General features: G+C 40.3%; 1 protein-coding gene and 1 pseudogene across 1 annotated transcript; both read left to right on the top strand.

Annotated features, from left to right (window-relative positions):
- Window positions 1-311: 311 nt before the first annotated feature.
- LOC108115065 (homeobox protein Hox-C9) lies at window positions 312-25,485 on the top strand. The gene is given in 5 exon segments (XM_017226313.2): window positions 312-1,146; window positions 24,403-24,581; window positions 24,806-24,888; window positions 24,941-25,148; window positions 25,150-25,485. Coding segments are annotated over 5 exon segments (1,239 nt in total). The 5' UTR covers window positions 312-434; the 3' UTR covers window positions 25,207-25,485.
- A 1,119-nt stretch (window positions 25,486-26,604) lies between these two features.
- On the top strand, window positions 26,605-27,531 carry LOC108115098 (annotated as a pseudogene).
- Window positions 27,532-27,664: the final 133 nt, after the last annotated feature.

Raw genomic sequence — 27,664 nt, 5'->3', positions numbered from 1 at the left:
TAAAGGGGCTTGAAATGATGTTGGCCAAACTGCCATTGGTCCATTGGCTGGCTCTCTCTCACTCTATGTCTCTCTCTTTCCTACTGCCCCGCCCCCTTTGGCCAGAGCGAGGCGGCACTTCCAATTAGACAAGCTGCGCAGCTGCGCGAGTCCGTGACGTCATGGGTGCCAACCAGTTTCGAAGAGCCCCAAAAACCAGTTGAGAGCATTCTGTTGGCCAAAAGAGAGAGAGAGCCAAAGAGAGAGCAGGAGAGAGAAGCGAACAGTATTAGCAACAAATTCCACGAGCCATTTTCGTTGTTGGTGTTTGTGTTGCACGTTGTGCCGACGTTTCTCGTGTGACAGCCGCGCGTTTTTGCCGACGCGTTTTAATCGTTTACGCTTAACCTATAGCCAGGATGTGCTAAGTGGCTGAGAACAAAATCCACCTGAAGATGCCGCAAAGAACACCCAGTCCCGCCAACTCCGAGATTTCGGTGGGCTCACCCAGTCCGCCGCCCATGAGATCCGTGAATATGAAGCGTTTGCGGCTGTTGAGGAGTCCTGTTAGCCTGGAAAATGAACGGCAAAAGTCATCACCTGTAAGGATCAAGAGCTTTTCTATAGCCGATATCCTGGGAAAAGGAAAAGACGAAGATGGTCGTGAGGAGAAGAAGCCAGAAAGGAATACAGTTCCTAATGTTTTGCCTGGAGTTCCTGCTCCTCTGATGCTAATCAACGAAAGATTACAAATGCCTCTCGTGCAGACTTGTCCCCCGCCAGCTGCACTGCATCCTTTTCTGTCGCCCGCTTTACTACATAGTTATGAGCAGCGCTTGGCCTGGGACTATCAGCGCCAGCTGCAGGAGCACTTTCAAGCCCAGGCGCATCTCCTCCGCCACATGACCTTGAATCCCGCGATCATCGCCTCCGAGGACGGCAGTTCAGAACGTTCCCAGCGATCCAGTAGTAGCAATGGCAGCACCGACTGCTGCAGTCCCAGACAGGTGGAAAAACTGGAAAAACTAACCACCACCCAAGAGGTTGGCGATGAAGCTCAGAAGAAGACGCCGGAGGAGCAGGCAACGGGGGCAGGAAAATCAAATGGAGACACTCCTCTAGATGCCCTCTTTCAGCTGTCTACCAAGAACTTTGACGAAGAACAAGGTGAGTACAGGGGTATTGCCGTAACTTTGTTTTTTAATTCTTAATGAACTTCAACTTTATGTGACTTACTTTTTGTTAAACTACACCAAAAATATACAACATTAATCTTCTGATTGAAAGAAACGATTTCTGGCAGTGTAATATATATCTTCCCTCTGAACTTGCCCAACAAAAGCCACTAGCTTTTGTAATCTTTTGATTCACTTACTCAACGCTCACCAGCACGACTTCACTTCACATTTTGCTCTGCTCACACAACCGCAATCAAATTACATTTTAATATAAACTGATTTCCCAACGAGACCCATCATAACCATTAGCCCGGCCAGCGATTGATCAATTGTTGTCATTACGCCTTGATGAGATTCTGCTTAAGGCGTAAAAACAGTAGTGAGGTCAGTCTGGTCGGCTGGCGAGGTGGCTAAATCAATTTCAGGCCGGCTGGCTGCTCTCGCTCGGCATCGCTTTTGATGGCAATTGCCTTTCCCAGACCCAGACCCAGACCCAGACTCAGCCAATACCCCAAGTCCGATGATATGATGGAGCTCCATAGCTCGGATTCAGACTTTATAGTCAGCCTGATGGCTCTGGCGCATGCGTATCGTTCGGCATAATTTGCTTAGCGGCGTTGATTTCTCGTTAAGTCGCAGACGCAAACCGATTCATCCCACACTCGAAACAAAAACGCAATCCGCTTGAATTAGAGGGAGAAGCTACTTAAGAGTTAAGTTTATGGTTATAAATATTTTACCTATATTTTTCTCTAAAAACTAAAGAAAAAGGAAACTTTAACTTTGCTCGACATATTACGATGTCTTTATTTTGAATATCCACAATTTTAAGACACAAAATAAAGAGGGAAATAAAAATCAAGTTGTATTAAGTTGTTATAGAAAAGGGAAAGCAGTACTAGTCTACATTTTTTTCAAGTGCACCAGCCGGCAATCCATCAGCGAACCCATGGTCTGCGCTTTGTTCATCAGCTACTGAAATTGAATTTACGCGGCGCACGTACAGCAGGCAATTGGTTCGTGCTCCACTCCGGATTGCCGTATTGCTGGATTGCAACATTGCCACAGAGCAGCAGAGCCATCTAATCAGCATCAGCTGATTTGATCGGTTGATCGGTTGATCAACTGCTACTGGCATTGAGTGCCGCCCGAGATGATTATGATTATCGCTGAGCTGCACTTAAGCGCCGCAGTTTTGCGAAAATTGTATTACATTTTCCCAAGACAGCATCCGGTGTTGTAGAGAGCAGAGAGAGGAGTTAAGGGGATTCACATGGACCCTTCCTGCTGGGCAATTTTCCTGACTGATCAAAAGCCATAACCGGCCAGTTAAGGGGGAAGAGATCTGAGGCACTTCCGCCTGGTAATTAGGAGCAGCGACAACTCCCATTGCAACACCATCGTACGTAGCTCCACTTTAGCCCATGCTCACCGCTCATGACGATTGCCAAGCTGATAAACCAAAGAGCCAGGCCATGAGGTATATACAAAATAATTACAATGAAAATGGCTGAAAAGTTGCAGCTATTTGAACAATGAACCTGTCGTTAGGTCTCGTCAATTAGGAGTACTAGGGCTTTGTCATCACCGAAATATAGTTACCCTTTTGATAAATTTTAAATTATGAAGATGAGGGTATATCAGGTAAATTAGCTTTCAATAAGTTAATGATAAGTGTAAGTCTAAGAACTTACTTGACTTGAGCTATAAATATTCCTTCTCTTTAGGGTTTTAAAATAGTTACTTCAATTTACTTTCTATCTTCTGAAGTTGCCCTTCCTATACAGATTTATTATTCATCCTAAACTAAAGACTTTTTGGATTTACCTTAAAATGCATTTATTCGTCTTTCCCACGTATTAAAAACGTGTTAAAGTTAATAAAGCGTTAATTAGCTATTCTTAAAATTAAATACCATAAATTTTAAGCACATAAAAGAAAAACGTTCTCAAGAAGAGATATAAAAGTGACTCACAACTCCCCATTTTACAGGGTATACCCCTAGCATTAGTGGCCGAACAAAGGGGAGGTGACTTGGTCACAAAGAAAGCCCTGTCGAGGGGTGATCAGCACGGGCTGTCGTTGGCTGCCGTTGAAATGCTGTTGGCTGGCTTGATGAAACGCCAAGACAATTGGCACAGACAGCCGCATTATTGAACGCACAAACGGCACAGCACTGAGCGGCGGATGCATCCCTAATTACAATTTAATTACTAAAACTTTTCCCACTTGACAAAAGGCGGCGGCAATGGCAGTTGTAGAGGCGCAGAAGACCAAACGACCGAAGACAGCGACCCAGCCGAGCATGAACCACAAAACGCACCGCAACCAGATACATTTACAGACCCCCTGAGATAGCCATACAAACTGAAACAAACTCAAATAAACTCAGACAAAACTCAGAATGATGATGGCACTTCGGGTTGACAGTTGATTTGACAGATAGCAGTGTAAACATTTTACAACATGCGGGCCGAAAAGGTCGCGGGGCGGAGCAAAGTAATAATGAAATTGCTCAGGGTGTGAGGTTTTTATTTTTGTTGTGCTGCTGCCCAAAGAGTCAAACCTAATTAGTTCAACTAGACGTATACTTAATTTTGAATGGGAGCAAAGTCGAAAAATGTAAATAAGTGGCGGATTGAGCATAAATTATAGTTATAATTGGAAATCGGCACAGGTCGTGTGCTAACTACCAAGCAAATGGATCCCAGCTAGCTGTTAGAAGGTAATTTTCAGTCACGTCAAATCAAACGATCCATAACCGGTCCAAAAAATATATATATATATATCCAATCATGGGTTGGGGTAATAGCATTTTCAGATTCTACATGGCGTGCCTTGGCTTATAACGCCCTCTATATAGGTATTATATATTATCAGCTGTTCTAGATAGATTCCCATCTTTCGCATTAGTGGCCACTTGCCCTGTAATTGCTGTTCAAATATTTGCCTCGAGATCGTCGTGTATAGTATTATTAAAATCTAGTCCGCTGATAAAACAAATGGAAGTGCTGCGTGCATCGAAGCCCATAAACAATTTAGCACACAGCCATTTGGATAATAACAAATGTTCGGTGTTAATTTATTGTTATATAAAGGAAGATTTTATATTGGTTTATTATAAACTAAACATCCATCGCGTATAAACACTTCAAACTAAAAACTTACAATTGCAATTTCATTCATTTTAAATGCTTCCCCAGAAACCCATTCAATAGCCTAAAACCTCTGGCAAAAGTCAACAAGCTGCGAGTTCAGACTACACATAAATCAAGCAAACAAAAAGAAATCCCGCCAAAGTCTAGAATATAAATTCATTTCAAATGATTAATAGCTGCACAGCGTTTTCAGCAAAATGTTCGTTAATGACATTAAAACACAGCCAGTGAGTAGTATATAGTATATTCACACATACTATATCTGTTTATTATTATTAAATGCTATAAGGCGAGAGACGACTCGTTTGCCTCAATAAAATCGAGAAAAATGACTGCGGGCGCAAAACTGTTCTAACGTCGCATAAAATATGCATGAAATATTGCAAAAATGCCTTCGGGTGGCCGAAAACAAGTTGACAAGTTGGCCGGCGCTCGGCATAAATTCTCTAATTAACGGTTGCGCCTCAAAAATCTTTTTATTCAAGAAATTATAATTCGCCAGTAGTAAAAGTGGCAGAGAAATATGAGTTTGCGTGCTGGATAACCATAAAGTATTAGCATTAATACCAGCTAGCCAGCAGCTAGACTTGCGTGGCGGGCTTTAAAAAAGTATATATGGTTAACTGGCTGATTTGCTTTCACTAACCTAAGGCCCTCAGGGATGGACACCTAGTCAGCAAGAAGCCGTGGTATTCCACATTATACCATACTAAGCGGTACCACTCGGGTGGTCCATCATCATCATGGGTCACCCCTCAAGCAAATTGCATACCTCGCTTGGTCCGGTTAGAGTCAAAGTCAGAGAAGTCGGGAGAAGGAACAGCAAGTGACGTCTGGCCAGGAGATATATCTGTGTAGCTAAAAGATACAAAGATACTCAGATACACCACTACCACTACAGATACTCAGATACCGAAGAGGTGTGCGAAAGCAACGCACTGAAGGTGTTACCTGCACGCTTTTGATGAGCACTAATTGAGCTCAAGTTGCATTTTTCTCCTCTGACCATTCCATTACCCGCGATCGGGCGGAAAGGGGTCCATCTCGGCGTCAAGATCAAAGCCGGCAGGCCGATCATAAAGACAAGCGAAAATCAAGCATCGACAGTTGCACAAGAGCCAGCAAATGAGAGAATTAGCCAAGCGACTTTTTAACTGGCAGAATGGAGCGATAGAGGTGAGAACGAGAACGAGAACGAGATCGAGAGTTGGCCAGGATAAGGAGCGGTACATTTCGGTAATAACTCTATCAGAGCCATATGGGAGGCCAAGGACCAACTGTTGCCAAATGCTAAAAGGGTTGCCTACAGGGAGAGAAATCAGGGAAAAGAAAGATGAAAATTAGAAAAACAAGTACAATAGTTTATTCATACTAAGCATGTTACCTAGTAGTATAAAAATATATTAATCATCTTTATAAACATTTATATTTGAAAACTTCTTAATAATATTTGGTAATTTATGTTTCATAAAATACCCTTTGCATATCTTATAAACTTTTCTATATATTTCCTTAAGAAATTCGCGAAATTTCCCATCTAAACCCCATTTTCACATATGCTATAATTTCAGTATTAATTTATTAATATACATCTAATTATTAACATCATTTAATATATAAATATATACTATATAATTTTACCTATAATTTCTCTCCGTGTAACAAATGAACCCTGAAAAGGGGCTGGAATGCGGCATTCAAGTCAGGACCTTGTCAAAGTTCTTAAAAACGCATTCACATTCGCGTTCCCACTGCGATTCGCATTCGCATTTTCGCGTTTTTGCCAAACATTAATCACTGGCCCGAGTGAAGAGCTGGGACCGCCCGAGCTGTGAATTTTCGGCATGTGTCGAACATCAAAAGCCCGCGCCACGCATAAAAAGCCATTTAAAAACGCATTTTCTGCCTGGCACATGGCCCCAAGGGGCAAATACTCCCCACTGACCCCGCGGAACCAACAACAACCGACTGCATTTGGCCAACAGTCCAGCAGTCCATGGTCTTGGCCAGGAAATGCAGAGCGCGAGATTGATGCGTTCACGGACAGCCCAACGAACTACTGCAGCAGGAATAATGGTATTCGAGGTGGGCTTTAAGAAGGCTCAGAGGGGAAAACGCATTTCCTTGCGGCTTTTCCAGCTGCACACTGCTTTAGTATGTGGGTCAATTGGCGCCTGGTCTGGCGAAACCAGTTTTCCATCCTAGGTGTTGGCCATTGTGCAGATCTAAGAAGACACTTAAAGAAAATATTGCTTAGGGAAAAGGGAAATTGTGTTTAAGCATCAGGGATTTATACTATTGAAAGTCAAATTCCCTAATATCAAGAAAACTACAAATATTTCACACCCTAAGATGATAATTTAACTGCATTAATTTAATTTTTTCCGATTATTTATTATGGTTTTTCCAAGTGAACTGTGGGTCTGGGGGACGCGGGAGTCTCTATGATAATCGTGAAAATGCACGGCGACAAATCATATTTATATGGCCGAGTCTTTGATGATAAATGTTGAAAAGCCAGCATAAATTAAAGCATTGAAATCATTAGCAGCGATGCCGAACAAACGAGAATATTTTCGAGGATAAGGCAGGGGGATCGGAGTTCCAAGGGGAGGATCTAGCCAAGCGGATGGGGAAATTATTCACAGCTACGGATCGGGCGACATTAATGCGAGGGAAATGCCCAGTTGCAGATGCCCAGGGTGGAACTCCACTTCCTCCCCAAGAATTCCGATCTCAGTTCCAGCCTGCAAGGTGTCTGCTCTTCTCGTCTTTTTTTTTTTTGACCATTCGCTGCGCCGACAGGTGCAGACGAATCATCCCGCTGCCATTCCGTCCATCTAGATGTCTGCACTTCAGTTTTGATGAGCCCCGAGTATCGTTTGATACATTGTAATATAACAGGATTCGTCAAGGCTAGCAGTCATAGGATCATCAAAGAACGTTTAAAAAGTGTAGCGTAGCGGATTTTTAATGTATATCGATAAAAAATATTACGTTTAAGTGCAAGCAATCTTGATGGGATGGTGCATAGGGGTGAAAATGTGTTATGAATATTTAAGGGTCCTTTTTAGAAAATGAAATTAAAGGTTAGGAATATCTAAAAGACCTTTAGTTAAATATGTTTAAAACTTTTATTAGTACTATTCTTTTTCGTAGCTCTTAACATATTAACATATCCATAAAAGTAAATACTTTTCCACTGAAAGGAAAATTGAATTAACAGGTTGGTCCGTTAAGAAACTTCAAAGTTAAATTTAAAATTTCCTCAAACAAATCTCAAAAATGTATTCATTTTTAAATTTGTCTATAGATAAATTGCTCTCTAAATGCATTCGTTTATCATCACCACGAATTCTCAATAATTCCAATAAAATCGGATGCATAAAATCATTTCCTTTCCGACGATTGACTTTCTCTAATTAGTGTATTAAGTCATTTTCACGCCTCCTCATTCCCCTTCCGCTGCCCGGCAAACACTTCCCCCGCCCGCATTGTCAGTACATCAAAGAACATATTCAGCCCTTCGCTGGAACATATTCGAAACTTCACCCAAAACAACAGAGACGAAGGGCATAACAAATTTCGGACCGAAAAGGAAAACTCAGTGATTTGGAAAAACAAGCAGAAGCAGAAGTAGCTTCTATGTGGATGTTGTTGTTGATGTTGGAGTTGCTATTTACACGCAACACGACTGAGAACCAACCACCAACAATCACCGCAATAAAGCAGCTCGCGAACGACAAACTTCACGCTAAAATCGAAGGAAGCTGTGAAAAATGTTTTCTTCCCCCGAATCGGTATACGCTATATATACATATAGTACTATGTGCTACTGTTGGCAATGTCAACAAAGCATTTAACACCTTCATCGAAACAACAACCCCAATGTGCTGGTGGGTATTTGTGTAATCGTTTATTAAAGTGTGAAGAAAATGAATTTGACTATCCGAGATGTTTGCCGCTGTTTCTATGGCAAATGACTTGCAATCGTTGACAAGATTAATTAATCCCCCTTGTACAGCTGCGGGGGGAAATCGGGGAGGAAAACGAAAATGTTCGCCTTAATTGATTTTCTTTAGCATGGCATTTCGTTTTCGTTTTCGATTTCATTTGTATTTTTGTTTTGCAGTGCAGAATTGTTATGACACGTCTCGTTATGCCAACGAAAGGCGTTGTATTTCTTGGGTTTTGGTTATTTGCAGATGAGTGTGGTACACGGTGAAAAATATTGTCATTTCATTCAATCATTAATCCAGTTCTTCTAATAATAATATTTTAAAGGAATTCATTTTAATTGATTGAATTATTTATATTGAAATTTTCACCCAATGTATGATTTAAGAAGCTTTTGATCTTGAAAACTTATAATTCCCAACAGGTTTCATGGGAAATACCTATTTTCCCCTTTCAGCTGAGAAAGAATCATCGTTTCAATTCGTAAAACATTATTGAAACTTCTAATAAACCTCATTATTTTTATATTTCATATATAAGTTTAACTTAATTTCTCTCCGTGTACCTACATGCTTAGTTGCCGTGGCTGTTTCATGTCCGCCGACATTGCAACGCCCCCCTTCCCCTTTCGGGCTTTAACTTTAACTCCAGCTCGTGTATGCACTTTTGACAAGTAATTTAATAAAGCCAGCGACATGACGCGTTGTTGTTGCCAAAAGGTGTTGCAGTTGCTGCTTAAACATGCATACATAAGCCACGTTAAGAGTGAAGGGGAAGGAACCACCGCCGTTGGCTCGAGTGCCAGTGCCAGTGCCAGTCAGTTAGTCACTCAGTCGAAGAGCCAAAGCCGAGAACTGAGCCAACCTTTAGTTTATTTTCGTTGCTGTTTGATTGCAGCTTGTAATCACAATTAAAGTGTTAAACATAAATGCCAGGGGCCAATGGGCAACTAACGAATGTAAAAGAGACACTCAATGAACAACAACAACAAAAACAACAACAAAATGAAGAAAAAGGAGGCGCACAAGGGTTGCTCATTTTGCTTATTGCCAAAGTGGCTAAAAGTCTGGGGATCGGCCGACGGTTTTCTGGGCTTGGGAGTTTATCATTTCACGGACATGTCTACGGGCTGACAGCTTTGGAATTTCGGCAGTTTTTCGATTAATTAATTGACTGCCAGCCACCAGACAGCCAACCAGCCAGCCAGCCATCTAGCCATCCAGCCAGTCAAGTTCAAATGCATTTAAATGCTAAGTTTAATTTGTCATAACAGCGGAGCGGGTGAGCAGAACTAATCGAATGGGGGTTGCCCTCAATGGTTTTGTTTTTCTAAATACATAAACTGTTTTGACTTCAAATGGTGCTGACTACTTAAACTAGAAACTGGAGGATTAGTACACAGAACAAAATTTTACTTAACTTAAGTAATTCAAGGTTCAGGCATAGAAATTAGCCAACTGTTTACATCACTCAAAGTTAATACAATGTTTATCGAACTTAAAACTAATACAGAATAGTAGTTAATAAGGCCAATTTACTTTCTAACCCCTACTCTTCCAGTATATAATCATTTACAATGCAAAACTGGCCGTAATGAAGCGCTTAGACCACAGATCGCGTTGGGCCAACACCTTTACAAATTACTAGTCAGCATTTAAATGGCCATAAAGTTTTATGACACGGCGTCTACCAAATAATCAACTGGCGATCAAACAAAACGGGCTCATTAAGATGCCAGCCGGAGATCTGTGCCAGTTACAGTTCCAGTCTCAGTTCGTGGCCCACAGAAACCCAGAACCACGTCCATCAAAGATCGGGCCAGTTAATTGATTTTAATGTGCCAATATCCAATATCCTGACTGGGTCGTCGGACACAAAACATGTGCTGGCGATATGGATCGCCACTTTTCATTAATCGGTTTGGTGTTAATTTATGGCGTATCTTTATGGCCCAGACTCCAGAATCCAATCCAATTGCTTCCGTCTTCTGTCGGCCATCATTGGGAAAACACACACCCGGCAGACGTCACTTCAGAATGCACTTGAATCTCTTTCCAGCTCCCAGTTCTCGCTAATTACGGCAATTAAAAACCACTAAATGTAAGAAAGAAACAAAATTTTCTTTGGCCGATACGCTTCGTCGTCGTCGTCGCCGTCAAGTGTCTTTTTACCCCAAACCCAGTCCAGCCATCCAGTTGAGTTCAAGTGGGTCGGATTCCCGAGTCCCTGTTCCCGATTCCAGTAATGAAAATTGCATCTTAATAAAGCATAATTACCAGCTCCCAAATGGAAGGCCCGAGTGTTTTGTCAAGTAGGAGAGAGCAGCCGTCGGCGGTATCCTTTGGTGTCCAGGATATTAGTCAGATATTGCCGCTGATTAGCCGATTAGCCAAGTGCAGGATAGCATGAGGTATACATGCCCCTCCATTAGCAGTCCCAGTTGCATTACATTATTGAACATGAGCTACAGCAACAGCAACAACAACTGCAAGTCATAAACAATTTCAATTGCCGTTGCACATTCGCAACACTCAATTAACGCTTTTCAACAAAGGCCCAGCCAGCCACACTACTACAGTATGCACAGCTCTATACAATGTACAGCAGGCAGGCACAATAACAATAATAATAATGCATTCATCACTTTATGACGGCACCACATACTCGTACAAACTTGGCCTAGACAATAGTGTCAACCATAAAGAGATTGCAAAGCCCCAGCCGAGAGCGGCGTATCTATTAAATTATGCTTAACTATGTGCTTTTGTTGGCCCAGTCAGCGGTTGTTGTAGATGTTGTTAAGGCCACTTAAGACTGTGGAAGGCAGAAGGCTAAAGAGCAGCAGCGCGTTAACAAAGGAGCTCTTCATTCGATTGCCTCTTCTTCAGCATTAACTACTACCTTTTAGCCCTAAGAAAGTCTTCTTAAAATAAAAACACTTCAACTATCGATGTCACTAACAAGATTGGTAACCCAATTCGTGGTCGCCGTTCCCTTTCAATTTGGCCAAAAATAAACGGCCCACGTAACAAGTTTTGTCAGACACAAAAGCACCAATTATATGTGCGAGTGTATCGAATCGACTTGTGCGAGCTCTGATGTGAAATACGTAGGAAATAACACGAATTTTTCATAAATTCTCCTTTGGCAAGAAAGCGTGGGACTCACGCGCTCACTGAAAATCCAAAAGCAGAAAACATTCCCGGAATAAACTACACCGCAGAAAATATCTTGGTAAAATCTAATAGGTTGAGATTTTAGCCGACAATGTTTGATTGAATTTACCAAACAGTATCAATAGTTAGAGTTTTTCTTTACACTACTTATTATGAGTGGTGTCTTAGAAAAAATAAAGCCAAGAAGTGACAGTACGAAAAGGTCTTCTTTAGCTTTAAACGGTTTTATTTTAAAAACGAAAACAGTGGTTTACTAACTTAAGACAAAACTTTATGGCAAGATGTTCCTATCCATAATGATATATTTTATCTTTAATAATCTTAAAACGGATTGTATTATTTAAGATAAAAAAATAAACTTTAAAGAATGTTTAACTAAAATTAAGGTTACAAATTTGAGAATAACCCACCATAAACTTTATAAATTTTCTATGTATTAAATAATTTTATAAGCCAACATTTTTTTATTTTCAAGAATCAAATTTAACGTAGGAACTACAAATTTTTTATACTCGTATGTATCCTTTATTAAATAATATATATTTTTAAGTAATGTTTTTTATATTAATACCTATAAAAGCTAAAGTTTGGTTTTCAATAATGTCTGAAAGTTTTCTTAACCCTTAGATTATCTTGCCACTGAACCAGCCTAAACATAAGTATATCTTAATGACCTTCCTGGCATCCGCTGGTTAAAACTAGACCCATTTGGCCAAGAGAGACGCCATCAAAGCCTGTTCTCATCCTACTCGGATACCAAATTAACTGCATTTTTATGTCACTTCGATTGACAATGACCGCTGTATTTCCCCCGGGCAAATACGCACATTTGTAAACGCCAACGAAACCGTCATTGAGCCATAATTTCTAGCCGCGTTTTCTTAGCCGCAATACGCTGCGTATACGTAATGGCCGCTTAAGCGACTGCAACTGCAACTTCGCCTGCGGCTGCCGCTGGTGCTGAGCCAAGGCATAAACTGTTGAATTTATGCACATTTGGCCGATTCGAGGAGCTGAGAGCCAAGTTGGCTGCCAACGGGGCGTAGATTTAATTAAATAAATTCCAAGAGCGACGCATTCAACTTCGTTGCATTTTTTCTTCTTATTATTTTTTCTTTTTGCATATTTGTGCGTAAATTTGTATTATAACTGTGCTGCTGTGTGCGTGGATGTGCGCGTCAACTGTAATTAAATAAATCTTGGCATTGTTTTCAGTGCCGTTAACGCAGCAAACCATAAATGGGACAGCCTAACTCGCAGCTGCAGACTACAAACTCGCCTTTGGAGATTTCATAATGGCCTTAATATACGATAGACTCCCAGTTAAAATCAGCATAAAATAAATAATAAAACAATTTTCTAATGCTTAGTTCACAGTCAAAGTGAAAGCTTTTGCATAATGTTTTCTTGAGGAAATGTTTTTACAGCATTTAAAAGTATTTTCTCAACTCTTCCTTAAAATTAATTAATTTTAAACAAGAAAAATATCTTGTTTTAGCACATTAATATGAAAACTAATTTATAAGTTATCCTAGGGATAGGTAAAATACATGCTGTATTCAGTGTTTTTGTTACTTAATAAATAAATACACCTTTCCTTAGCCGGCAAAACTGAGAAGAAAAGTTAGTTTCCCCTCTCACAGTGTAGACAATGATGTGTACAAAAAAATACAGAGTATTTGCACAATATTCATTGTTAATTTATTTAGCTTGTCATCCGGCGAGCCTTGCAATTACGAAGGCAAAATGTGTGCCACGCCCACTGCAGCCCGAATGTCGGGTCTACTCCTATATATAAAAGGCACGCACTCGGTAGGGAATCGGGCATATTTCAGGCATATATCAACGGCTTAACAATTGGCTCAGACTTGTCGTCAGGTGGCCATTGCCGTTAAGCCTCAACCGCTCGCTCTCTCTCTCTCCCCCGCTTGTCGTCCTGCCAATTTCCATTTTCAATCCCGTTCTTGACGCCTTGCGTGTGCCCCACCCCGCCGCCCACTTCCTCACGCATTCTGATACTTTAATTTATGGTCTCGCTCGCAGTTTATTTGTCATGCCAACATGCTGTCGCCGTAATTATACACATAACCGTAACTAGTTTTTCTCATTTTTTTTTCCATTTTTTGGTGCAACATGCAAAACACATTTTTTACGGCCCTCGTAACACGAACGCACATCAAAAGCGCCATGCAAATGGTCGCTTGTTATGGCTAATGGCTCGGATCGGTCATAAAGAGAACTCGTTCTACAGGCCAGTCAATAGAGGATCCGAAAACGGTTATCGGATGCCAAGATCTGGCTATTTGAGCTCGAATTAATATTGACCAGGCTGGGTAATTAGTATACTTCTCACTTCATAGGAATGTCTTTATTTTCGTGGTTTCAAGTTGGATGATTTTTGACCAGAATTATGGTATTTAAAAGTTAATCCTTAGAAAAAATCCAGAAATTCAATTTGTAAACGGCAAACTTTTTGTGTGGGTAAAAATCATCATTGCAATTTATCAGAATTTTTTAGTGATCTTTTTATTTCTTTTTACAGTAAAATTTAGACTTGGATTTCAAGATTCAGTGAAATCTTCGAGTAAAACTAACTAGTACTGATTTCTTTGATAAAATTTTCAGGATATCGAATTCTGACAAAAAATTGCAACACTCTTTGGAGATCTTGTGGCTCTAACCTGGTCAAAACCAGACCCACAACTGATCGAATGAGGGTTTTGTGCAGCTAACCGAAACCACCTTTATATAACTTCCTAACCAATTTTTGAATTAAAGAAATGTCTATAGCGCTTGGAAAGACTGCAGAATTAATGATTTTATATATCCTGTATAACACGTTAACATTAAGACCACTTTTTCTGAAACTACCTACCACCATCAAAGCCAAACTCTATTTAAAGTCAAATAGCTTTTGGTGCCTCTCAGCTGGTAGCCAAGTGACATTTTTCCACCTTCTTAAAAGCAACGGCAGTCGGCAGTGAACTTTCATTTTATGGGGACCACTAAAAACAAAACCTACGAGCCCGGCCCACTGCTCCTGCTTAAAGCCGCTTATCTGGCCGGCTATATCGATAAACATAAATTAGCCGATATTGTCGTTGTCGCCCCAAACTGGCGACTACAAGCTGAAAACTGCCAACTGCCAACTGCCAACTGCAAGCGGGCCAACGCCTTTATTTTTTTTCTTCTCTTTTTGTGCTGTTGTTGTTGTCGAAAACGGGCAGTCAACATGCAGGCGCACATAAAAATTCACCATAATGATAACGATAATGATAACGATGCGCAGCGGTTTGTTGTTTTACAAGAAAATTATGTATTATTAGCGCGCAGGCGCACACTGCGATGAGAGATGCACTTGTTAGTCGTCCTGCTGTGCGATCGCCGTGTTATAAAGATGCCTGCTTTATCACTGGAGGTTTCGGGATCGGCGGGATCGAAGATCAAGGAGATCAGGAGTAGGTATAGGTAGGCTAGGTACATATGATTCCTTGGCAAAATTAACTTGTTCCTGAGTTGCGAGTTCTGCTCGTGCCGCAATCTGTGGACCAGGCTCATGGATATTAAACGGAAATTTATCATAAATTCCAATACCTTACTACTAATGGGCGTTGATTAGCTAATTTGCTGCGCTCGTTTCATTTCCCCAGCCATGCCCGGCCAAGTCATTTCAAATACTTAATGCTCGTTGGCTGCTTTTCGTCGTCATTGCCGTTCGATCAAAAACCGTCCGCAGCATGTTTGCCAAGTTAGCACTGAGGGAAATGTTTACCTTTTCATACCTAATAGGAATTAATCAAATCACTTCGAAAATATTATATAGTATATTATAAAATAATAGAATATTTTTAATTTAAAATAAGAAGAAATCAGACATTTTTAGAAACTTTTGAAATTTTCCCTAAAATGGGTGGAACTCTTTCTTTCAGTGTAAAAATGACTATTAAAAAGGTAGTTTCCTCAGCCACCATTCATAGATCACTAAAATCTTCCATTAAACAAATCTGGCTATAATTCCCAAGTCGTTATTTTCACAGTTGACTGATTACTTCCTTTAAGCCAAAGGGACTTCGATTCACAAGTTCATATTTTTGTATTAATCAATTATTTTCTTTTAATCTGACTCGAAGGCATTCTTTCTTTAATTAAATTGTGTTAAATAAGAAGAAGAATATTTTAATCAAAAACCCACTAGAATTCCCCAAGTGTATTGGCTTATCAGTCTCCTGTTGGCCGTATCAACCGGCGGCTTGTTTGCTTTGATCTCCGCTTAGGAGCTACAAAATCATTGCTCGCAACGATATAATGAATGAAATCGAATCGGAGCCAAATACCGAGCTAAAAACAAATTAAATGCCGTTTTGGCTTTGTGCGTTAACAGAGTCTGGTTAGGCAACCGACGGATTAGCATAGCGTGTTCTTACTGTATCATTTTTTGGCACGCATGTGCACCGGCACTAGTCCCTCTCTCTCTCTAACCCCATACGCTCTCCCTTTCTCTCTTTATGGAGGGGAGAGGGAAACCAACAATGAGAAGATTAATTTATGTTATTAAGTCGGCACCGCCGTCTTTGATCTTCGCTTCTGCGAGGTGTAAGGTAGGCAAGTCAATGGCGGTGGCAATGCCGGCACCTGAAGAAACCCAAGACCCCCGCCCAGAAACCCAGAACCAAAGAACCACAAAGCCACGGACAATCGATGGGCATCGGGATCGGATCCAGGCCCAGATCGAGATCTACACGATCCGATCCGATCCATCGATCGATCGCACGACCCTGTTGGTCCCAAGTTGAGGAAGTCATTCGGAGATTCTGGTTCCGTCTCCTAACTCTCTTTCTTTTCTCTCTCTCTTCGATGCCTGCGCATCATTACATTAATTTGTAATTTATGACAGCTTGTCATAATATCAACGATATTGGGCTTGAAATCCTTAATTTGGTAGTGCACTGAGAATAATTTAATTGTTATTTTAAAAGGTGTTTAGAAAAGTAATTGGCTGCTAATCCAATTTATTATAAAAAGTAAAAGTTAGGTAAAAAATCGCTGAACTAGGCTTAAGATAAGAAATCTATTTATTATGACTTTCTTGTTTGCTATTTGCTATCAGTTATCCATTTCTCTCAGTGCATAAGTTATTCACATTTAATCAAATTTAAAATTGATTCCCAACCTATGCTTTCTTGTTGGTGTCCGCTCATTAATAAGACCCTCGATGGATTTTCTTCTTGTTTGCCGCCGCTTCGGTTTCGCTGAGTTGTCAAAACTATCGTACAATGTCTTTGGGGCAAGTTTAGCGGCTCAGCGATCACGATGGTATGGTTATGGTTATGGTGATCATCATCAGCAGCGTGGAGCAGCTGGGGATGGGTATCCATTCATCTAGTGGCTGCTTGGGGCATTGTTGGCTTTACATGCCGTTGTCAACGCTTATTGTTGTGCCACCAATAGAGCGGCGGCACCTTTGATCCGTCGGCCAGTTCAAAGCCCCCAACGAACTTCTAACTCAATTAGTGTGTAGTTTTTTAAACGGTTTTGATTACAGCGCATATTTCTTGGCATCCCTCTTCTCGAACAACATAGACTACATGCTACTTATAAAGACATTAAGCCAGCGAGCCCATGCTCTCTGGCCCACATTCAAGTCGTGTGTGCTGAGGAGGATGGTCCAGAAGTCGGAGTTGGGGAAGGTCACTCAATCAGGGCGCAGGATCCCATCCAACCGCCGCCTTCCTTTGATCGCATTTTAATGATGATGACCATTGTTAGCTGATGTTAGCGATTGCAAGCCCAGATTTTCACTTAACATCCAGCCGCCAAATGCCGCCGCCGCCCCAGATCGGGAGGGCTTAAAGGGCATGCAAACATAAAAATGATGTAGTAGGATGCATGATGGAAAGGGGAGAGGTGTCAGGGGTGGCTGTTCTGCGTCCAAATTGCAATGCTACGTAATTTTTATTGTCTCGCACCGACCAACCGAAGCTCACACAGTGGTATAAAATCCGTTACGGTTAGTCATAAAGTTTATATTTTAGGAACTTGAAGGATTATTAGATTACTATTGGAGATCATGAATGCAGGAGAGGCTGATTCAATATTTTGAAATCTAATTAAGTTTATGATAAAACACCGAGCCATATTAAGCAGAATAGATGAAAAATATATATTTTCGTAAAGTTAATATCAATTTTAGTTTAGAATAAAAGTATCCTCATAACTGGTAGGTTTCTCTTTAGTTTTATTTTTTATAGCCTTAAAGTTCAACTTAATAAACTTATAGATTTGTATATAGTTTAATTAATTAATAATAATATTAGTATTAATACAACTTAACGAACTTTCTACTTGCACATTCAAAGTAATTTTTAAGCCTAAACCTGCCTGATCTTAATTAACTCATTACTCTTAATGCTTCTACAAACTCTGGAAAATAAAATCCACCATAACTCCCATGGGACATAACTTTTTAACACTATCTCTTAAAAGTATTGGTTTATATCGACGTATTTATGGTTTTGACCCACTGTCTACTACAACTGCAACCCACTGCGCCTCGGGAGGCGTCGAAACATGGTTCTTGCAGACAACACCGTCGTCTACCGCCTGGGATCCATCGACTGGCTCCGTATCCCCTCCATCTCCAACTCCATCTCCATCTCCAGCTTCGTCCCCTTCCCGCTGATCTCGATTCCCAGTCTGCAGCTTCGTGTTCGACCGACTCTCGACTCTTACACTGACTGACTTCATTGCTCTTTACGTTACGTTAAGTTTAAGTATACGTTTGCCCACTGCCCGAGCGCCATCTCGTTTAATCTGCCTTTTAGAGGGCGTGGCCATAGTATTTTATATGTGCTGATCAAAGAGAGCCGACACTTTGTCCCGGAGCCGACGCGTTGCGCTCCCCTTCCCCTCCGCCACGCTCCTTCCCAAAACTTTTGCGTAGCGCATGCGCAACGGTCCGATCGTGAATCATGTAGCCGTTGCTAAGGATGGGGATCGGGATTGGGATGGATGGTTGGCTGGATGGCTGGATGGATGGGTGTCCAGAGGAGGCGAATCGGTGTGTGGCCATGGATGGCATTCTGTGGGACTCCAATCGTCTGGGCTTTACGTATTCATTATTGAATTAAGGATGACCACGTTTTCGGCGCTTTGTTTCGCTGCGTCGGAGTTGCAATTGATTTGCCATCCATTAAAATCAATCAAAATATAAAGTCGAGGGTCGACCGAAGAGTTCACTGGCAATTACAAGTGAAAGTTGTTAGATCTTTAGTGGCCTGTAATTGATTTAATTAGCAGTATTAGCTACTTCATAGCTTCATAACGATAAAGAATTTTTACTGATTTATTCTTTCCTTCCAACTTTTTCATCTTTTATCATATTTTTTTATGATACCAACTTAATTTTGAAGCCCTGTAAAGTGAGTGAACATCGTGCGCAAACGGTTTGTTGGTTTACCAGTTTATGTTTACGTTTATATTGAAGTGCAAGTCCCGGGGGTTCGTTGAAAAGAAAGTGGCCGAAACTCCGATCGTTCGATACATGTATAAAGAAATTAACCCTCGAAAAAGTCTGATTACTGCCCCCAGGTACCGTTGACATGTTCTTCCACTCCGCAAATTGCCGGTGCACTCGGAAATTATTGGCCATGTTAATGTTTACAAGATGTAATATCGCAATCAAAATAGCTGCGGGCCAACATGAACATGAAATCTTTACGCTGGGCCCATACGCTTTGCCTTAATGAACGAAAATTTCAATTTAAGTGAAGGGGCAGTAGGGGAAAACCCCAGAGAAAGTCCTTTATGCTCAAAGGTAATCAGTAATTTCAAATAGCCTGAAGATCTTCGGATTTTATGGGGGGGCGACCTCTCTATAAGTATAACATTTTTAGGGAGTTTTAAGTTACTGAAAAATGTATTTAAATCATTTTTTCAACTTCAAACACATAGAAATTATATCGAAGAGCAAAAACCATATAAAAAATAGTATTTAATTTAATATTGGTTTCTTTTTGGTTGATTTTTAAGAGCGCCACCGCTCAAGATTGACATTTCCAAAAACATCCTAAGCTTAAACTTTTAAATATATTATGAAATATTATCTGAGAGGGATGGCTATCTTATCTGTTTGATCTTCTTGATGCCACTTAGACTTAAATCCCTTCTAGCAGACCCATCAGCACCTCTCCCAAAACGTCCATTTTGGACTTAAAATAACTCCGGTTACCTGAAAAAAAAATCCAGTCAGTTCCAAGTTCTCAGGGGCGGTACAAATGACAACAAAATACAAAAAGTTATTGGACGCATTACGATGGTGTAAACAAGCGGCCAACAATGACAGTTTTCGAGTTCAGGGCTCGAAGAGACCCCACCAGTCGACAAGTCGCCGGCCAGCTTGAATATACATTTATCGAAAAGAAAATACCAAAATTTATAACTTTCTCGTTATGGAGAGCTGCGCCCTGCGCCCCTCCGCGCTCCCCTTCGATCCGTAATGATAATGGGAATCTCCGTGGCCAGCTCACTTTGTCGGCGGCTAAATTTGTCTCATCTTCTTATATTAATTTGTGTTATTGTGTTTCGGCCTTTCGTAGGTCCACCAACAGCAACAGCAACAGCAACAGCAATAATAATAATAAAAGAGCCAGCAAACAAAGGTAGCCAAAAGGTATCGGGTTTTATAACCTGCTCGAACTCATCAATTTCATTGCTAACAACACGCAGACACGCCAAAGTGAGAAAAATATGCAGGGCCCGCCATCGACTTTGATCCGGTCTGAATCATCATTGGGATCTCGGATTCCAGTTGCCAGATTCTGCGGTTATATATATGTATATATATTCCTATTGGAAAGGCAGAATGAGAGACGCCGGCAACGTCATAAGTAAATTTCTCGTGTTGTTTCGGGGATCTCAGAAAGCCATTTAGAATAAATTAACCGGGACCTACCGCTAAAAAGATCTCTGATCCGATCGGATCACAAAGAGGCCTCTCCTCATCTTTCGGGTTTCTCAGTGTTTCTTTTTGGGATTTGGTTTTAGAGTGGAAGCAATGCGGGAGTGAACCCCAAACAGGATTAAAATTAGTTTTTGATTACGCTTTCGAGCTTCTGGACAACGCAATTTGTGGTCTGCCGCTCTCAAGCTCCGTCTTCTTTTCCTCTGGCCATAATTAGCGCTTTTAGCCCAACTCTTTTGCATTCGAAAAGGAACCGAAGGTCGCCTTTGTCCTTTGCCGGTTTTTGTCATAACTCTGCGGTGGCGGCAATCTTATAAAGCTATTGGCAGGTATTTAGTGAGACGAGTCCAAAGTGGACCCCTGGAAGAATGTGAAATTCCTTGCGGTCGTAAATCCCCCGAAAAGTCCAAGCTTCTAATTGAGTCTTCCGCTGGGCAGCCCGAATCGCATTCCTCATGTCATGCTTCTGGCCTGGTTCTCTCCTCCGAGCCAAATCAAATCCAGGCGAGCCTGGCTACCTACCTCCTACCTACCTACCAACTCAGCTCAACTCATCTTTCAAAGGGTCCGCTGCTATTCGAGGCATTTGAAGAGCGTGTGAACAGCAGGCACCTTGTGGCTCAGCATTGAAGCCAGCATATTCCCTGGGCATTAGCATTAGCCTTATCCGATATGATGCGATACGCATCTTGGTAGCACCGATCGAGAGCCAAAGTATCTCAAGATTGTGATCTCGACGGCCTTTTATTATGATGTTCGCCTTTATGCGTGCATCCCCTGGAGATTACCATTACCACCACATATTCGGCCTCTGGCTGATCTCGGCTGATTGATTTGGAGCTGGCTTTAATTGAATCGTTCCTCGCCCTCGGACTTAATCAACATAATTGCCCTGGCACTTTGAGCCTTATTCTGGCTTCGACTTGGGCAGCAGCTCATTTTCCAAAAGAATTCCAATGGCTGCGCGGAGCGGAAGAGCTGGCCGTGATCTGGATTTAAGCAGCGAGCATTTAATTAATTGCTGTTAATTTATGTGCCTCCCAGTAGCAGAGTCCAGCTAATTTGCCTAATTACCAGCCACACCATCAACCATGCGCACCAGGTCTGTGCCTCAGATTGGCCCCTGATAAGGCACGCCATCTCGAATCGCTTTGAGCTAATGCACTTGAAGAAATTTCAGTGGTTAGAAAGGTGTCACAATCGACTCATTTGTCAGTCAAGAGAAGATGTTTATCATTAGTGCTAGATGGCCAGAAGAATAGTTTAATAGTTATTAAATTGTAATTTTAAGAATCTTATTAACTAACATAAAAAGGCGACCCTTATTTGATATCTCAAATCTACAACTTAAATAGTTATTAAATATAAGTGATGGCGAGCAACCTTTTACCTTCATGCAACTACAAGAATTGAAGAAGAAATGGATTAACGAAGGCCTACAATTACCTCATTCAGAAGATCTCAAAAAGACATAGAAATGTCTATGTTTCGCCTCCCATTTCCAAAAATATATATTTACTCATTTAGGAAAAATAAATCTGTGATCACCTCATATAATAGACTATATATAAGTTAAAATTATTCCTTTAAATTTACTTTATAACTGAAAATCATTTGGAACCATAAGCAGCAGATTCTTAGCTTTTAAATCCTATCAGCTATTCCGATTCATGGAAGATTAAGCTGTTTTGTTTGCCAGTTCAAAGTACTAAGAAAATGTTATTCGTTAATAACCTAGAATGTATGAAAAGATCCTTTTAAAATACCTTCTTTTAACTCTAAAAGGCACATCATAATCTTCAAAGACTGACTTTCGGCGAGTGTAGCTATTCCCGGTATTAGAAGGCGACCCAACCCACTTGCGTAAGGACAATGCGTCATTTTGTTTGTGTCTCAATTAGCAACGCTGCCGGGCGGCATAAGTTATGCTTACTTTCCAGACAACAGCAGGAGCAGCAGCTCCTTGGCCTGGTGGTTCGGTGTCACCGACAACTCTCCGCCGGCTGTCACAATGATTAGTTATGCTGATGACATTGTTTGTTGGACACCACGACACGTCGAGGTGGCGGTGTGGGTGGGTGACCAGGTCGTAATTCTTTCGGCAAATAGCCGTGCACTTTAACACCGTCTGGGTGGTTGTTAGTCCCGCAACTGACATACGCTCTGCATGTGGGTTAAGCCATTAACCAGGCTCCGACTTGGTCCAGCCCCCCGAACTGGAGTCTTTGCTTAATTAATAAAGCTCAACAAATGGCCAAAAACACACCCACAACACATCGCTGGCTCCAACCAGTTTTTGGCCAGGAGAAGGCTTGCCATGGCTTTTAATTAGAGGCGTGGCTAGGACGTGGTATTGATGGCAAGTGGTGGCCAAATTAAACTTGGCTAATGAAGAAAATTGAGCTGGCTAATGAAGCGGGCGCTGCAGGTACATTTAACGGTGGATTCTAGATAAGTTAGACTGATCATTAAATTTTTATTAATAAAATAAACTTTATAAACCTAATAACAATTTGTTTAAATAACTGTTTAAACATCAAAGTTCATAAAAAATAAGTGAAACTAAAGAGACTTCACTCCTTAGTCTGGTTAAATTCATTATCATAAAGATACCCAGTAATTATATAGCAAACTAATCTAAAGCCTCGCATTAAGCAAATTTGTTTAACGTATTAGCAAAACCCCTTCGATGACACTGCTCACGCACATTTTGAATGCCTTGAGGGCATACCAACCATTTACCTTTAATTAACTCTTCATGTTCCTGCTCCTGTTTATGGAAAATGCTTCCTGCCGCCAAATATCCTTTCAACCCCTGAGTATTTGTGGCAAAGGGCGTTCACAAAACGGTAGATTATCTAACCTCACAATAAACACGCCGGGATAGTGTCAAAATGGCTTTGGACCCGAACTTCGACTTTAACCGCAAGGACACAGGAATGTATAATAATGAAGAGGGAAGGAATCTACCCCGTCATCCTTACACTGCATTTCAAGGACCAAATTCGGGTGTCTTAATTGTTATTTGTCGGACATGTTTAGCAACATTGAAATTGCCCCGACAGGCTTTCCAATGCGCAGCTGCCATCTTCGTACTTCCTGAGACCCATCCCTCCCTATATCCCTATATATCTTTCTCTCCCCAAAAATTCAACCCCATAAACAAACCGAGCAACAGCCATTTCCGCTGATACTTTGCCTGAGCACTCCATTCTACTCATTCACCGCGATCATTCCGCTGGCGCATAAATATCGGACATTAATAAACACACTCAGCCGAAAGGCGCAAAAATTGAATTGCCCGCGATAAATAAACAATACCTAATGGGGTTGGGCTGGCATCTAATGGGTACAACTGGGCTGAAAGCCATTTCCGCCAACAAATACTTTCGTAAAATCAAAAAAAAAAAAAAGGAACAGAAGAAACGACCAGTAAAAACATCAATCAGCCGCCGTATTACCTTTAAACATGCCAAAAACAAATACCGGCAATCAAAATCAAAATCCCAATCCAAATCAAATCAAATCCCCAGCAAATCGCTTAAGAAAACAACACAGGGGAAATCATTCAACGCGTTGTGGCCAATAAAAAGCGAGGGCATAAATCGAAGAAGCTAGAGAATCCCCTGCCTTTATGGCCAGCGATTTGTTGGTGTCGATTGTCTATTATGAATTCCATCGAATTGTGTGTTTGAAATGGTTTTAACCACGAGCATTTCACTGATTGAATCGAAAGTGCCAGTGGATGCGTAGAGATCGGTCATAAATGCGGTCATTAAAGCATCCTCCCAACGATCGCTGGGGAAAGGTCAAAACCTGGTACTCTCCTACTAGGCCAAAAGCCCCATAAACTTTTCCGTTTTACGACCATACGTGTGAGGCATATAAAAAGTTGACTGATCGCTCAATAATTTACGATACCATGAAAATCACACCTAACTGAATCGATGCCTTTGCTGATACCGTCTTTAATGTTTAATCTTGTTGCATTGCAGATCCCGCCACGCTGAACATATTTGCCACGCGATCCAATCCAAAGAAGAAACGCAAGTCCCGCACAGCATTCTCCAATCAGCAGATCTTCGAGCTGGAGAAGCGCTTCCTATACCAAAAATATCTATCGCCAGCGGATCGCGATGAAATAGCCGGCGGCTTGGGCCTGTCCAATGCTCAGGTGAGTATTGTAATGTCTGTAGGTGGTTAGCTTAGGGGGAAAATACGATTGCAAGTCAAGAATACTACTTAAATTAAATACTACTAAATGATATCTATGTTTGTGGAAATATGCCTCATTATTGGGAATTTTGGGTAATAAGTAATACATCCTTGACTTTCAAACGTATTATCCTCTCTGGGAAGCTTAAATTAGTATCTTACATATTCACTTTCTCAAAACAGGTCATCACTTGGTTCCAAAACCGACGGGCCAAACTCAAGAGAGACATGGAGGAGCTGAAGAAGGACGTGCAGTGCGAGAAAATGTCAGCGAACCAAAGCTTTTTAAAGAACGTTAATGACTTGAGTATTTTAAAGACCCGACCAGTCAGCAGATCCCAATCGCTCGCAGCTCCACCACCATCAGCATCACCACCACCCATCACTGCACATGCAGAGCTTAGGATTGGATAAGGATAAGGATCGGGATCGGGATCGAGATCGGGATCGAGATCGGGAGAAGGATAAAGACAAGGAGGAGCTGCGCATGCTGAAGCTAATGACCCTGATGCGCTACTCGGATGGCAAAGTTGCTATACACGCAACCATCGGCATCTTATTTGCCCCCACAGGCTAAACAGTGATTAGCTTAAAATGTAAACTACTAAGAATAAACGCTTTTATTCGTTTCTAATTTGCCAAAAAAAAAAACAATATATAAAGAACCGCCCAGTGTCCGAAGGAATTGCAAATTTCTTTAATTTTATTTCATTAATAAAAGTATTACAAAATCTATTTTAACTATATTTAAAGGCACTGTGCATGTACTTAAAATAATAAATATTTAATGAATTTATGCTATATTATAAAACGCAATCACATTTTGCTTGTGCTAAGCTTAATTCAATTATTTTTAACTGTATATTCCAAAAGTAAAGTTGTGAAGTCGAAGATCGATTCGATATCAGTTGTATTCTTCTTGTTGTTTTTTTTTAAATTAAAAATTAAAGTCATGTGGGTGGTTTTAGTATGAGAAGGTTATTGTGGTTCAGGACCAAAAAGTTCTTTGATATATAATTCTAAATATGCCCTAAACTAACTCCAAAATTTGCTGGTCAGTAAACACATTTATAAAACATGTAAGGCCTTTAAAAGTTGTTTATTTGTATTTAAACATTAAGAACTCTACCCGTTAAAACTTTATTTTTTTTTTGTTTGTTTTTAAATTTGTTTGAGAAAATTTAAAGAAATGAAAATAAGTTTAATTGATTTCACTTAGACATTCCTGAATATGTTTCTTATACACGTATTACACTTGTTAGACGTTTAACTTCAGTTTATTCGGGTTTTCGTTTTCAATTTTGAGGCACACTATAAATTTCAAGTATTTTAAGAAGAATGGGTTCCACAACGAGGATGAACTCACTCCTTTAAGATTTCCGAGCACTCCAAATATACTAATACATTATATACATATGCGATATATTATGTATATTCTAGTCCAAAAAGTTTATTTTCGATAAAATATTTTTAAATGCATCATGTAAATGTGTCATTAATAAGTGTAAAATATTTTGGAGTAAGTCAAATTTATAAATCTTTTCCATTGCAGGAAAAGGACTCTGTAGGAGTCTGAAGTTATTTTTGATCCAAAATAAGTTATCCACGCATTTCCATTACACCATTTGGCTAATAATTCGCAAAATATTAATAATATTTTAGAAACAAACTGTATTACTTTTGGGCTATGAAAAAACCATTGAAATGAAAAATTGAAACGATGATGACGTAAGACAAGGACAATCCTGATTATATCCCAAACATCGAACATAAAATGATAAATAAATCTGTTTATTGGCACGCGAAAATGTTGTTGATATCTTTCAGATAATATATTAGGAACGTTTAACTTGTAGAACACAAAATATCTGTTGATCAAAATACATCTCGTATCTCCTTAATTTGTGAGCGTGACTTAAATAGATTAAAAACAGGAGCGTGAAAATATGAAATATTAATTTTGTAAATTTATATAACATTTAAAATGGTGTCTTATAAAAGGTAAGGATCCCCAAAAAGGAATGCATTCCGAAAAAGTTAAATATGGGGCGAGAACTGTCTTCGTTAAGCAAGATCTTGATCCTGCTGCAAATTGTAGGCCTTTCCATCGAACTGAATCGCAATTTTCTGCCCGAATCAGTGGAGTTGTTTAGCGAGTGCAAGGATAAACCAGAATTCGAATACATAGAAATAATTTCGTGGACTTTTCCGCCCTTAGCCGCAAAAAGGGTAAAAATGGTGCTGTTGATATTTCAGGAAACATGACTATGCTCTGGAAAGTCGATCAATCGGATACCGTAGAGGTGAGTTCAAAATAACTTAAATTTTCAAAAATTTCATTTGCAATTCAACAAATTTCAGCTTGAAGTTGCCGTTTATAAGTATGAAGGAGGTTCTTGGACTCCGACTGTTTTAAAAGGGAATATTAAGGATTTTTGCAAGTCCTTTTACGACAAGAGTACCATTTATTATCCCTACTCAACCCAACACGTGATTAACAAACAACAAGTAAAGGACAAATGCATTACCGATGGAGTAAGGAGCCTATGAAAGTTCTGTTCTTTAATCTATTTTAATTTAACTATTTGATTTTTTATAGACAACATTAGTATTGGAGCCCTATGCCCTTAAAATAACATTCAGCATGGCAGTGCCTCTAAATCCAGGTCGGCACAAGGCGGTGATAACGTATACCGCCTATGACAAGGACGGTGTTAAACGTCCTAACGCCGTTTGCCTGGAAATGATTGGCAATATCGTGAATGGCTAAGCTCCCTCAAGCGCAATGGCTAATCGCGCAATACCAGCTTATTAATATTATTATGCAAATATTTTGGTGGAGGGTGCTATGTATCTATATATATTCTTGTAAAAAATATCTAATAAAGCACAACTTTGTGGCAGCGAAATTTCTGGTAGACTTAATTTATATAAAAATAGTAAATAGTAAAATGTATGAATTACTTGTGTTACAAACATAGAAGGGTATTGTGAAAATATTTAAGATTATGACATCTTTTTATGTAAACTGCTCAATATGAG

The sequence above is a fragment of the Drosophila eugracilis genome, unplaced genomic scaffold, assembly GCF_018153835.1.
Source record: "Drosophila eugracilis isolate 14026-0451.02 unplaced genomic scaffold, ASM1815383v1 contig_974, whole genome shotgun sequence".
Taxonomy (NCBI): domain Eukaryota; kingdom Metazoa; phylum Arthropoda; class Insecta; order Diptera; family Drosophilidae; genus Drosophila; species Drosophila eugracilis.
This window is presented reverse-complemented; position numbering and strand designations above follow the sequence as displayed.